This window comes from Caloenas nicobarica, chromosome 10, assembly GCF_036013445.1.
Source record: "Caloenas nicobarica isolate bCalNic1 chromosome 10, bCalNic1.hap1, whole genome shotgun sequence".
Taxonomy (NCBI): domain Eukaryota; kingdom Metazoa; phylum Chordata; class Aves; order Columbiformes; family Columbidae; genus Caloenas; species Caloenas nicobarica.
This window is the reverse complement of record NC_088254.1, coordinates 13409164-13424310: the sequence shown is the minus strand read 5'-3', so window position 1 is coordinate 13424310 and position 15147 is coordinate 13409164. Positions and strand designations below refer to the sequence as shown.

General features: G+C 43.2%; 1 protein-coding gene across 1 annotated transcript; it reads right to left on the bottom strand.

Annotated features, from left to right (window-relative positions):
- Positions 1–213: 213 nt before the first annotated feature.
- WHAMM (WASP homolog associated with actin, golgi membranes and microtubules) lies at positions 214–14838 on the bottom strand. The gene is made up of 10 exons (XM_065641985.1): positions 14284–14838; positions 10869–11042; positions 9375–9525; positions 8677–8846; positions 7983–8148; positions 6836–7023; positions 5286–5372; positions 5110–5205; positions 4284–4743; positions 214–1501 (listed from the first exon to the last, which is right to left on the bottom strand). Exons 1-10 carry the CDS (start codon positions 14821–14823, stop codon positions 1215–1217), a joined length of 2319 nt encoding a protein of 772 aa, XP_065498057.1. The 5' UTR covers positions 14824–14838; the 3' UTR covers positions 214–1214.
- Between the last annotated feature and the right edge of the window lie 309 nt (positions 14839–15147).

The window sequence follows — 15147 nt, the reverse complement described above, 5'->3', positions numbered from 1 at the left end:
CAGGGAATTAAAGCACTGTATCTGCAGTTCTGTTACCAAATTACAATTCATTAATACTTGAGAAAATAAGGGCATTTACATATACTGTTAGTGAGAGAGTGCAGTTGCTGTCCGGCTGTCACTTGCTATCAAAAACCAGAGTACCATGGTATACATAATGCTTACCTCACAGCAGTATCCTAAAATGACAGTACACTGAATTCACTTCTTCTGTCATGATATATTTTTATTAAGGGTCAGTAAAAACTCCAAAAGAAACTTTAAATCATTTTTTGTCACTATCTACCCAAAATAGAAACAGTCTCTAAATTGAATATAGCTGAATTTTTAAATAGTCAGGTTCCAGGCACAATGCAAATAAGGCTATCGGGTAACTTAAATTCATGAGAGCAGCCATAAACATGTATTGATGTTCTCAGTGGAGAAACGCAACTCTGTATTACAGGGCTAGATCCCAGAAAACATGATATACAATATTTTGGCTCTTCCTTTCATGCCAAGAGTTCATTGTAAATGTAGATGTATGAAAAACATATAGCATCTAAAAATTCTCTATATTTGAGCTTCCAGCTATAAACGTTTCAGTAACTACTACAGTAGGGTTTATTTCAAACTTGATACTATTTTTCCCAATCAGCATTATGAAGCCCATTCATAAGTGCACACTTTATAACATAATGATAAATGAAGTACCCATGTAGTTATTTGAGAGTGAGCTGTATTAGACAAGCAAAATGTTAAAGAATTTTCTGGACAATGGAGGTAGGAATGAAAGGCTTCGGATTATGCTAAGTTTTCTGGTCTGCCTCTATCACTACATATTTGGCTCTACTTTATCTGACAAAATAGATTTTTGGTTTGTTTTTCACTCCTTAAACTTTGTTGTGATAGCATTACCTACTGTGTAGTAACAACCTAAATAACGTATGTTTCAATCCAGCATTTTAGCTGTCTTCGGATGTGAAAACTCTACATAGTTGAGCCAGAAATACCTATGAATGCAATCATAATTTGGAGTATGATTTCTTACGCAAAAATAAGAATCTGTAGCTCCTATAGAAGATCAATAGGATTCTTTTACTTTACAAGGCATTTTGGACTATGAGAAGAACACACACAATCACAATGCTCCTTCATTTTGAAAGGGACGATTTTCTAAAATGTGCAAAATGAGACACACTGTTCCAGTCAGTAAGTCTGTTCCTCTGAATTGGTTAGCTGTCCCACTCTCCAGCATTCTGCTCATTGTTCTCCTCTTCTTCAGAATCAGCAGACACATTCTTAATTCTCTGGATGGCTGCCTTAATGCTTCTCTCTAGCTCATTAGCAGATCCTTTACTGACATCTTTCTCAGTATCTCGATTCACTTTTCTTAGTTTAACTCCTTGCCTTATGGCAGCAAGGATGTTGTCTTTTACAGAGGCATACGGATTTGGCTGTTCCACCCTGCGAAGATGAACTTCACCACGTCTTAGAGAAGCCAAAACCTCATCCATGGAACCTGCAACAGATAAATCTATTGTTACCAGAAGAACGAACAAGGCACCCACACTTGGAGGTATAAAACCCTACCCAAGTGTTCAGGGCTCTTCCTTTCATCTTTGTTAGAGACAGGAAGAAGAATGGTCTGTTCTGGCACAGACTCTTTCAAGCTTCTGCAACACCAGGCTCTGGAACTGCTTTTAAAAAATAGTTAAAGCTTTTATATCTTGAATTGAGAATTCAATGCCTCTTCATAATTATACAAGGTTGTGCTCTAAGGAAGGAATTATACACGAAGGAGGATGCTTCTTTTTCATTACAACTTTATGGGCTTTCAAAAAAATTTCACTGAACCAAAAAAAAAAAAAAAAAATCTCTTGTATTCTGTATTAGAAACAATCTACCATTCCCGTTCATTTGCTCAGGTGCCCGCTGAGGCTGTCAATTGCATTTTTGCTCAGCCAAGAGAAAAATGAAAGGATACGAGTAGAAGGGCTTGAAACCGCACCACAGAAGACAGTGAGATTCAGATCAGGCCCTAAGCAGGCAGGCAGGCAGTGCTTTTCTGTATGGACTTAAAAAATAATTCCCATTTTACAACATGATTTAAATCTCAGGTGTATGTTTCTGAACTTCACACCGTAAAGGACACCATACTGAGAGAGCTTCCACTAGTTCTCTTGATACACGCTGTAATTTGGATTTTACTCCTTCTGTGGGATTCTTTATTGCCAGCTTCAGACTGCCAGACGGGGAGGCAATTTCCCTGGACAGCAGTCGACTCCTACAGCCACAGGTTCAGACCATCTGTATCTCACAGCTAGAAGTAATTTTGTCATGCGCAGTGCACAGAACGTTATGTGATTAATATCAGGCACCTGAAACATAACATTGCTAAATTCTGTGGGACCTTCAGAGACTGAAATACCAGAAAAGGATCAAGCAAAGATCCACCAAGTTGTCTTACAAAGCCTTCAAGCAAGAAAGTCAATCAAATAGGCTGCCTGGTAAAAGACTAGTGAGACTAACAAATTATAAAAGCAGTTCCCCTTGGAAAGTATGTTAACACATTACAGACAATATTATCAAGACCAGAATATGAACCTCTCCTGGCTTTTCATGTGCAAAGACATGAGTAGTACATATGTAATTAAAACCAACCTGTTCACGAAGCTGTTTCAGTAAATTCCTGCATTAGAATTTTATCAATTACTATTACAGCAATTAATATGCTGGGTTTCTTCACAAAATTGGTGTAATCAACCAATCAGATCTCTCCAATAAGCAAAAAAGGATTTTTCTTATCCAAAAAATAATGAAAGGTTATCAGTGTTAGGCTGTGAATGGTGTAATAACAAATATTAGCTACTAGCGAGGCTGTTCTAGTTGCACTCAGACTAGTCTGGTGTACAACTCCTGTTGTTAATCAAAGCTGCTTAAGAGTATCTGTGCTGGAGTTATCCCACAGACCTCCCAGAGAGAAGTCCATGCACTGATCCACTGAACACATAGCGCTTTGTCACAGGAACTCAACAGCGTCCCAGCCCTCCAGCTGCCTGGACTTCCCCGCACCTTGGAAGAACTGAAAATGCTGAACTTTCCTTGGTATTCCTGCCTGTGGTTTGCCTCTTAACTGAGGGGATACAAAGGCTGCTTAAACGTATTGTGAATAGCCTGAAAAGGAAAAGGAATGTACCACATTTAAAGACATGCTAGCATAAGCTCCACTGTGAAAAATGACAATAAAAAATTGCTGCCTTCCAACCTAGATCAATCTCCCTGACATAGTCAAAATACCTGCTTGCTTTAGAGATAAAAACAAGCCTGTTAGCAGGATGTAACCAGTGCAGCCTTGGGAGGCTGCTGAGCTCTATTCTCATTCAAACTACTATTTCAATTGCCAAGTTCAGCCTTCAATTACATCTGCATGATCTTGCTAACAAAGCAGAGGTGTAACAGAGCAGAATTTTTGCCTTAGGAGTGTTTGTATGCCAAAGCTATCCAAATGCCTTTCAACTCCTGGTTGAATTCTGCATGAATTCTCTTAAGAAACATTTCTTTAGAAACCAACCAAATTGAAGTGGACACAGGATGTGCATACCTTAGAAATGCAAGCAGCCCAACTGATAGGTCTGTAGTACACAAATCATAAACACTAAAGGGTGGCCTTAGTACAACCACAAATTCACCCACAGTGGTCTTCTGACTCGATAGGTGATTAATCCTCAATCAAAATGCCACATTCAGTTCAAAAGTTGCAAAATTGTGGCAAGAACAAACACAGTAATAAAGGTTGCTTCTCACCAAACAACATGAACAAACCTCCTCCTCTTGGAATGTCTTCTGATACCTTCCTACCTATTATAGCATAAGAAATGCAGGTCCTGAATTAAGATCTCCCTCCACAGAACTAACAGTGCTGTGATTAAGCATGGCTTAAACTAACTTGTAAGACCATAGTTAATAAACGTAGGATTCCAGCAGAGATTCGCATTCATATGTTCTAGAAGATTGACCTGTCCAATTTGACAGCACCTCCCCAAAAACGTGGAGTCACACAGCCTAAGCATCAGGACCCAGTGAAGTGTATCAAACGGGATATGCAAACCATTGTTACTCATTTAGCATCCTGAGTTATGGTCAGTGTTATTGTATGTGGTTTCTTAGACTAAGATTTCCAAGAACTTCATTCTCTTGAGCAAGACTGCACACTATTCCTGTCCAGAACCAGAGGGAGAGAGAACAGAAAACCACAGGAAACAAAAAAAAAAATAAACACCAGTCGATGTGAGCCTTCTTACCTATGCAATTATTTATAGATCTCCTGGACGAGTCATCCTGTTTGTGCAATGTAGGACCTTCCGTGGGGCCATGGGAGCTAAGGGGAAGTGGTTTATCCTCTATTGCTGGTGGAGTCTTCAACTGGAGAGGTAAAGGGGGAGGTGGGGGAGGAGGGGGTGGGGGAGGTGGCGGTGGTGGCGAAGATGGAGAGACCATCAGTCCCTCATTGAGCTTTTGTTGCTCTGAGTCACGAGCAGTAACAAAAATCTGGACAGGTGTATCTGCTGGGGTATTCTGAGGTGGAGCTTTTGATTCTTTGGCTTCTACCAGCAGGATGCTCTTTGGCTGCTCTGGAGCTGCCCTTGCTCTCGATGAAGGTGGAGGGGATGGTACTGCAGCCTGCTGGGTGATGCTTCGTGGCAGTTTGGGATTGAGAGGCTGGGGGCGAGATGTTTTCAGAACAACATGAGCTGGACACTTCTGAAAAACAAATCATAAGGCAGGAGGTCACATCTCCATTGGACTGGCAAAAACATCAATCCCAAATAGACAAATAGCCACAGAGTAGAGACCTGTCCCACTCACCCATTCAAGCAGAAAATTCAACCCTGAACAGATTTAAACAAATATCAAGGTATTTCTTAAGAAGCTATTTCCTCACTTGTATTCTTTACAACAGGTTCTGCACCTGGAAACTATATCCGTAGTGGATTTAGTTCTCTTGACTCATTAGACACAATCTTACTCTAGGCTATCCAAATGGTTGTCTCTCACATGTGAGCTATGGCTACTTACTGATGCTGTGTTTTGACACCATTTATGACTACTGTAGCTCACAGTACTTGCCTCCCTGAATGTTTTCAGCCTCTCCAGTGTTTTCTGACGTTCCTGGCTTATCCAAGCTTTTTTCTTTTTCTCTTCTTCTTTTTGTTTGTCTCTCTTCTGCATTAAAACACAAGTGAGCATTAGTGTGTGAAAACAAGCAGCTGCCAGATTCTGCAAGGCTGCTACTCAGTACTCACTATCTGTATGCTGTGATGCTGCTGGAAGCGTTTTTTGCTCTCTTCTGCCTGTTGCAGTCTCTGCCGATGGCTTGCTTCACACTGATCCTGGTAGAACAGCAAAATTCACACAACCCTTGGTTAGTTCACATTTACTGTGCACCATCTGTGCCATAAACTCCTGCGCACAAGCCACTAAACAGCAACCAAGGCCGAGTGCTTGGCTGTGCCAAGAGGGATGGTTAAGCTCAATCAGTGGCAGATGTGAGACCCTGAAGGTGAAGTATGTGGGACTCCTTCATGGCTAAAGCAAATGGGATCATTCGTTCTCCTAATTAGTGATAGGGCTATTCATGCTGCAGAGGGAACATACCCAGATCTGAATTGATCCGTCTGTCTGACATTTAGGTTAAAAAAAAAAAAAAAAAAAGAGAGAGAATAAAGAAATTAAAAAAAAACCAGCAACAAGCTCTGAAGAAATTTCACCCGGGTACCACCTGGAGAGAATGAGGAATGGAAGAAGAAGGCAAGAAGGAAACTAGCAGGGCATTACAAAGCTGCTTTTCCCCATCCTGTATTTGCCACAGCTCCCAAGTACAAAAGCCAGGGAAGCAAAGGTATGGGAAGCACAATTAATACCTAACAGGGATACCTTCTGTTAGTAACAGAGCGCCACAGAGAAGCTGCAGCCTTCAATATTTTCTCTGGGAGTCGCTATTTGTGACTGTGCAGAGGGGGATTATCCAGATGGCTGGGTAAGCATTTGCAAATCATCTGGCATTTGGCTTTAGTGTTGTATAACCAATAGACAGCAATTAAATGAAAGAAAACAGAAGCAAAGGAAGTGTCTGCTGAAGAAGCAGTTGCAAGCAAGAGATAATGATGGCTCACAAAACACTTCCAATGTCATTCCCATTTTGTCCAGGCTAATGAGGGGTAAAAGGCCAGACAGACAGGAGTTTAAATTCTGCTCCCTGCCCCAGCAATCTCTGCAGGTGTCAGGTAAGCTCAGCTCACTGGGAAGGTTCATGAGAGTCAACTGTGACCTCACTTGTGTCTTTCCTGTGTTCTGCTCTGAATGGGAAACAAAGGAAAAAACTGTCCTTTGCACAGAACTGAGAGGCTAGAAAGAGAATTGCAGCAGTTGAATTTTCCCCTCCCTCCCATTCAAAGGTAAAGTATCACTGCATGGGTTGTCCTGTCGCTGCAGCTTCCTTCACTGTAGGCCAGGTTTTCTCCTGTACTGCAGCTGCCTTGTAAAAGGCTGCCAGGGCACAGCTCCAGCTGGCTGCAGCAGGGTTCTGGTGAGGTTTAGCTGACAGGGGAACACCTCCAGGGTCACCCATGTAAGTTTGTGCTCTCTTAATAAGCTAGAGAGGCACTTGCACCACACAGTGGAGTATAAAACTGGCTTAAAATCACATCGCTGCTCTTTCTGTTTCGAGGCCCAGGCACTAAGTCACGTATCATCTTGTACGCTCCACCCAAAGCTTCCCTAACTGCTTCCTGTCCATCCCTCATGAGGCAAGACATCAGCTAAAGAAAATGCACATCTCCAGGACTGCATTTACTTTTTTGTTCCTGAGGTTGGCTCTCCTCGCACAGACAGTCCCACGCTTTGTCTCCAACTGCTTAGTCTTCTGCCTCAGCATCGTCATTTCTGACAAGTTAGCGTAATGTTGTCCCATTGTCTGTTCAATGACCTTGAGCTCCTCAGGATTTTCACAAGTATCATAGTAAACAACTTCATCCTGTTTCTCTAAAAAGGCATTTGGCATTTTTTTAAAAACCCAAAAATTGCCACAGTTATTTAAACATTTAAAGAACTAACGACATTTTAAAAGCCATTGAAAGCAGTGAGTTAGTTATTAGAAAGTGTAATGCTCCAGAGCAGAGCTTGGCCCTTCAAAATCTTACACAAACATGTCATGTTACTCACAGGGGTGCTCTGCAGGATCAAATTTATGCTTTTAGCATTTGTTGTTATTTAGCTTCCTCTTTCAAATGTCTCTCTGTGCTTTAACTCCTACCTTCACCAACTAGAGTTTTCCTGGAAAACTGAGGACTGCTCTGATCAACACTGGGTGACTTATTTTACTATTTACCAGGTTTTAATTACGCAACAAGCAGAAGTAATGTTTACTTCACAGTGTACACAGTAACAGAGGATTCAAAAGCACAAATAAGCATAAACACGACTGGTATCTAATTTGGTCATAAACATGTTACACAGAGACACTTAAACTGGAATACGGCAGTACTCAAGTACCATCTAGCTATAATCACCTCTTTTTTTTCATTACAGGATGTGTTTGTAATTTCTACATGTTAAATTCGAACAGATTTGTGATGAATTTCAAGACCCATTTCATCAGGTCATAATATCCAGAGTTTCCATGCATAGCTCTGGTAACCACGAGAGCAGTTAAATATTTTCAATATTAGTTATTCCGTGTGCTAAACCAGTGCATGCACATATCACAGTTGTTGTCAAGATGACCTATCAAGGTGACTTTTTTTTAAATTTGTGTTATCAAATTAGTGTCTAATTAGTCAGAAGACAAAATACCAGACAGTGCCATGGCATCAATGTTTTCTAACGATGCTTTCTACTATCAAGCCCTGAGCAGTGATAATCACCCTTTTTGAAATGAAAAAAGAGCAGGCTATATCACTCCTGTGTTCTGGATACGTGCTTGAATATTTGTTTATTCTTACCTTTAATCTGTCTCCGTAAAGTGTCCAACTGTACAATAAGCAGCATCTCTTCATGTTTCAATACTTCCAGCTGTACATTATATAATTCCAGCTGCGTTTCATAATACTGTATTTCCAGCTCCTCCACTAGAGTTAGGTTCTCTTCTTGTTCACTGAGGTTCTCCAACTGCATAGCCCCAAATAGAAAATAAAAAGCATTAATAATAAAATATGCACACATGAAACATGCACAGATGCTCCCAAGAACTGCTCCCAAGAACAATTATATATGGTGCAGTACACTACTATTGGAAAATAAATATCAGGTACTCCTAGCAGCAGTTAGATGGCATCAAATCAAGAAGATGAGAAGATTAAAATTAAATATCTTTATTTTGCGTCATCCTCTGAAAATAATATCTGGTCTTTATCTCCCTAAAACTAACAATTTTAAAAGTTAATATCACAAATGCTAATATGACACTTGGAACTGTTTAAAAGCACGTATCTCAACCTTTGCTAAGTGTCGTCGTACGTGCAGGAGCAATTTTTAAAAACTGGAGACAAGCATTTTTCTACAACTTAAAACCATGTTGAAAACCTAAGGTGTTTCACAGACAAAGACTTCGAAAGTTGACTCTCACGACCACTTAGGTAGGTTTTGATCAGCCCTTCACAGAACAGTGACAGGAAAGGAGGCTTTCCAAGGTCTTACGTTTTTCCGAATGCCAGTTCTCTTCTGTTTCAGGCACAATTCTCTTGCCCTCAGATGCTGAAGGGTTTCTTTAGCCAACATACATTTCAGATTTTCTAGTCGTGGCAAAGCTGATGCCCAGGTGGTTTTACCAAACCTTTCCTGATCTTGTTCCATCTGTTTGTGCATTGCTGCAGATTAAAACATTGCAATAGGACATGAGAAATGCAGTGTACTAATAGTCCTTGTGTGTTTCTACTATAGCCGCAGTACTAAAAATGCTGATGCTATTAAACAATTTCTGAAGCTTTTTTAGAAATTACAAGACTAAAAGGTTGAACTTATGATTTTATATATGTAAGTAAAATACTTCATAGTACCATGGAAACATGCTTTAACAGTTACACAACAGTCTACTCAGTTCACATGCTGAAATCCTTGAGGCTTGCATATCAAGCATTAGAAGTGTGCATGGTTTTTGTTCCAAGGCTTGCAGCCATAAGTCTCAGGCCTTGATAATGTTTGTGTGCGAGTCAAATGCAAGTTGTAAACCAAATCAGTTAAAAGATAAAAATCTGAAGTGAATAAAATGTTTCTTTCTTAAGCTGGACACTCATTCTAACCTCAGGGTCTGCAGAGAGAGACCAGCAAAGGTGATAAGAAGAGTTCTCAGTGCCCTAAGTATTTACACAACCTTTTGTATAAATCATTCCGATTACCTGCCAGAGCCTTTACAGTTTCCTTGAAGTAGTTCACAGTGATATCCTGAATGGAGCACACAGCATTCTCAGCTCGCTTAGTCCATTCTTCAGCATCTTTCTGCAAAGCTGCTACTCTTTTAGGCCCCAAATTATCATACTGCAAAGACTTCTGCAAGGAGACAAAATTCTCAGTTACCAGCTGGTCACCACAGCGGTGCAGCCTGCATCATGCTATACTTAGAGACATTTCAAGCACAGCAGAGCATGGTGGCCAACATGACCTTCCCCTCACCTGTCACACTCATGCCTGTGTATTGCCCTGTTCCTCATTCTCTGGGCCAGCTCCCAACCTTTGCTCCCCAATCGTGACTTCACATTTAACTTTGGATTAATTTATTTCTTAAAATATTTTTAAACTATCATCTTAAAAATCAGGTTCAACACAAGTGTTTTCACTTGTTACTAAAAGTAACTCAAAACCACGCTTCTACGTGCAATGTTCTCTTCTATTTTTCCCCACGTGTTGACAGCACATTGCACTGTCAGGTTCTCCAGTTTGGCAGTTCTTTCACACAGGAACACGAATATATAGAAGAAACAGAAGAGAGTATTTTCAAGTCCACAAAGTGCACCTGGGTACAAAACTAGTATCCATTTTTTTTTCTTTTTTTTGAAGAATTAGATTTAAAATGAGCCTAAACAGCCTTTGGGGTGGTTGTTTTTTGGTGGTGTTTTGGTTTGGTTTTTTTAATACAGAAACAAACTGTTTCATTCATTCCAATTGTCACTTTAATTTTCAGTACAGCATACTAGATATTTATCTTCACAGATTTACACCTTCAGTATCTAAGAACCTTAGTCTAACGTTAAAACTGTTCTGCTCTTTTTGAGAACAGCTCATCTTAATTTTAACAGACTATTTAAGGAAAAGTCAAAACAGTAGATGGCTGTCTTTTCCAGGGGCATCATAACTTCCAGTATGTGCTTCCAGTTTAAGATGCACATAAAATTAAATGAAGTGACAACTGATGTTTTAATCTGTACTTCCAGAAGCTTGTAGCAGCAATAGAAAACTGCTTTGTGTGGTAAGGTCTCCATGACTGAGCTATCCTGGTGCATCAGCATTGCAGGAGGATGGCATTCTCAGTGTCACAAACTCATCCCACTGACGGTGGCACAATGAAGGCTACTTAGACCTCTGTAAATTCAGCCTACCCAAGAGTAAACCACAGAGAGCTGGAACTTGGGAACGTTTTCCTTTTAATTCCTCAGAACAGCAGGAAGTGGGACACTGGGGGTAAGACAGTTGCAGTTCCGTTCAAGCCAATACCATGGACCCCAACATCCTCCAAGAGTGGTTCTGCACTAACTCAAGCTTGGTGGCTTAGCAGGGGAAAAAAGTAGGTAAAGACAGAGGCAGGGAACGTTAAGTGATTTAAGCCTAAACAGCTCTGAGAGCAGCTGATGCCATACTATATAACTTGGCCTTTCACCCTGGGAGGGCAGACCTACCAGGATTTCCAGTTTGTACAGTGTTGCCAGCTCTCGCATATCTCTGAAGGGCTGCAGTAAATACTGGTAGAATTGTGTTGCCATGGTGACCAAATCCTGATAAGTTTCATCTTCTTCTTCATAAACCTTCATCAAAGCGACCATTGTGTCAGCATTTTTATGCTGTTGAAGAACCTAGTTGGATAAAACGTAAATCAGTCTTGACTGCTTTGCATTCATGTGTGCTGACTGCTGATGAGCTTTGGTGGAAAGGACCTGCCTTTTGTCATCTGATGAACAGGCAAAACTTTCCACTGCACCTAACTGCAAATATCATTAACGCCACACTGATAAAGGCACTAATTGCTGCATCTTGCATTGGGAGACAGCAAGGAAAATAACGTCTAAGGCTTCCACCACAGAAATTCTAATAGCTGTGTACAAATGACTTGGTTGCTGCTTTTTATAAACACAAATGAGAAACTGGGGAAGTCAGTATACTGGAAGGACCAGTAAGGTACACTTGAACTAGCTCTTGCATTGCTTCCACAATTACTAAATGGCTGCTAATACAAAATGATTTTCTGGATCTAGAATTTCTAACTTCAGGCACAGAAAAATCAACTTGCCATTTAAAGATAAGAACTCAGAAACAGACTTCTACTTCTGATATACCCTGCAGCTAAGTCCCTTTAAAACTGGTATAATTTGTAATAGTTTATTCTAATCTCAGTTTTAGCGATGTTACACTTTTTAACTAGTAATTCTTCCACTGAACGACCACCTTTCTGATACACTGCTCCTCATTTAAGGTCTTTATTTGCTTGTGTGACAAAATATAAAGCTGGAAACTTCCCCTCAATTGCACTTGTTTACTGGCACCAATCAAAGCTTCAAAGGTTTTTCTTTGCCAGCAGGTAGCAGAAACAATGGTGCGTTTCAAGTGCCAGCATAGTGAGGCAGCTGAGGGAGCAGAGCTCAGAGAAACACAGACCTTCCTGGCAGGACAGCATTTGCTCAACAGCTCTGCGAGAAGGGAACAGGGGATGTTCAGTGCTAAAACAACAACAAAAAGTATTAAAAACATAAGCTTGATTGTGTTGCAACTGAAGCGCACTGAAATTAAACCATCACCTTTGCTCTCGCCAGCTGAGTCTGGGTAAGACAGCAGAAGCAAAGTTCCCAGCTGTGGAGACATTTCTCCAGGGAAAAATCTGTGAAAGTCAGCTCAAGAGCATTTCCCACCCATTCTCACTCCAGGCCTGGAACAAGAGGATCTGAACAGCAACATTTCTGACAGGCCCAGAAGTCCTGTGGCCCCCAAGGCTTCTCCAGCGGCTCGTGGTAGCTCAGACACAGTCCTGGAGCCCACCTGCAGCAATTTAATAGTCTGCTTTCCCCTCACTATTGAAACCAAATAGAAACACAATTGTTCACCTTCTGGTTTCCATACTCAAAGCAAGTAGTGAGAGTCATGCTGCTCCTGGAGTAGTGAGTAGAGGAGAAGTATTAATAAAACTTTAAAGTCAACTCATGAGAAAATTATTCATTACAAGGGTCTGAGGTGTTTTTGGGGGGTGTCAGGGTGTGACATTTCGTCTGTTTTGAAGTAAAATACTTGCTTTTACACAAAGTGATATTATTTTCATAGAATTCTGGATCACAATTAGTCGAAATGACTCATCTGGTTGTTGTAACAGTATTGCTCTTGGGTTTTTTCCTTTGTCTTTGAACACACAGAAGTATTTACACAATAGTACTCTCCTCTATCTTGTACCAGTATCTCCTGCATTCTTCAGAATGAATTTCCTGGCCCAGAGGATGAAATATTTGAGAACAACACGGACGGAAAAAGAGAAGAAGGATGCTTTGATACTTAAGGCTAGTTCAGTGCCAGAAGAGGCATGTTTTATTTCTTGAACCTTACATAACTTGGTCTAGACTGCAATCTAATTAATGTCCCTGTTAGTTAGGCCTGTGAATACACCACCACTCTATAGCATGTTTAGCCATATCTAAAATATAGTTGGAAATAGCAGAATAACTGGCACTAAGTTATACTTAACTACCAAACCCCAAACTGCCACATGGTTGTACATGCTTGTGCTGCTCGCAAAAGAGCATGGTGGCCGGAACATTTCTAACTGGGCCATGAACTGTTATAGTCTGTTATAGAAACTCTAGCTTTTGTTGACAACACTGTACATGAACTTCATGTAAACTAAAGTTGTCTTTTTAAAAACAGTGATGTTGTTACAGCTGTTAAACACTGAAATAGGAAACAGAAGGCTAACATCAACTGTCTTAACTTTCCTCCAAAGTATGATACTTTTCGTAAAACACTGTTCAGCCTACTTTGCCAGGAAATGGACTGCAAACTGATACTGCAAGAAAAGTACAGCAGCAACACACTGGTGATCTTAAGCTATCTGTAACCCTTGTTTTAACATACCAGTGTCCTAACTGCAACCATGTTATTAGCTCCCACCCTTTAGAGTCACACCTACTACAATAGGAAGAAACATGAGGAACACACTTACAGCAGGAAGAAACTTACAGTACCAGAGGGAGAAAGGACTAATATCATCACTTGTTCATACAATCATTAGGCCAGAATTTGACACTTGAAAATCATAACACAATTTCTCCAAATACAAAACACCCATTTGTCATAGGTCCGTGGCAAAGTCCGGTTTTAATAAAAAACTTGACTGAGAATCCCCCAGTTATAGGTATCTCTGCAAACAGGTAGATCAAAACCTTCATATAGAGCTTAGGAAATCAGAGCATGATTGTACTCTCCCCTTTAGTTACCATTCCACCCGCTGCACAACAGTGCTGGATATTTTTAGCAATGTGTTTTTGTAGGAGCTATTGCAGCTTAAGTAAGCACCCCAACATCTTATACTGCCTGCCCACCCGGAGCTGGCTTATTCCCCACTTAATAAAGTAGGGCTTACAAAGGCTGATGACACTCAGTACTTGAGAAAGTTGACTTGGCTGTTTCCAGACAATCAAAAAAGTGTTGGTGTAAGCACTCATCTGAGCACTGGACAATACTTTGAATGCAACGATATTAGTGACTTGGTCACCCTTGCTCACGTTACCCAAACACGAGTCTGACCCGAGTGACTGGAGCTCTTGCTGCAGAGGCCACCAGCCTCACACATGCCAACTCCCAGGTGAGCAAAAGGTACCAAAGCAGCGGCTCAGGCGGGAGCACCTGTGCGCTGGGCTCAGCACTAAACAGAGGAGGTGCCCGACACCGAGGGGAAGCTTTTCCCGCCCGCAGGGAAAGCAGGGGCGGCACCCCCACCCCGACCCCTCAGGGACAACCTCGGGCCGCCGCGCTCCCTCGGCCAGGCCCAGGCCCAGGCCCAGGCCCCGGCCCCCTCAGGCCCCGCTCCGTCCCCCCGCCCGGCCCCGGGGCCCGTACCCGCCGCAGGGCCTCCTTGGCCCGGGCCAGGTGGCCGCGCAGGGCCCTGGCGCGGAGCTCGTGCAGGCTCTCGAAGTACTCGTCGTCGCGGCGGCGGTCGTCGGCGAAGAGCGCGTCCAGCACCACCCGGCCGCCGCAGAGCTCCAGGGCCCAGCCCAGGTAGCGCTCCAGCTCCCGGCACAGCTCCTGCAGCTCGGCCTCGCCCGGCGCCGCGCCGCCGGGGAACAGCACGGCCCACAGCCCGCCGGCCGCGGCGGCGCCGGGCAGCGTGGGCGGCAGCGCGGGGAACGCGGGCTCCAGGCGCGGGCACACGGCCGACAGCTGCCGGTGGACGCCGCGCAGGGCCGGCGCGGAGAAGAGGCCGGCCCAGCTCTGAGGGGCCTGCGCCGCCGCCTCCGCCCGGCCGTGGCAGGTCACGGCGAACGCGCCCTCCACGCCGTTCCAGGCCACGAGGAAGCGGAGCCGCGGCGGCCGGGGCTCGGCGAAGGCGGTGTCGCGCACAGCCACCCACCCCTCCAGGCTATCGGGCTGCGGCTCCATAATGGCGGCGGCCGCGCAGCCCCCGCGGAGCGAAACAGAAACCGGCCCGCCTTAAAGGGGCCGCGCGCACACGGCGGGGGGGCGGGCTCCTCGCGCAGCGTCACCAGCAGCGCGCGGTCCCATTGGCGGGCGCCGCCCGGGGGTGGGGACAAGGCGGGGCCGCCGGAGGGGGCGGGGCGCGCGGCGCCCACGCCGCTGGCACCGAAAAGAGTAATGACAGTAGAAGAGCGGGAGGCGGCAGGCCCCGAGTGTGTAAAAAGAAAAAAAAGTTATTTTTGTGCAATAAGCAGTGATTTCTGGGCAGGGCGCACAAGACACGTTATC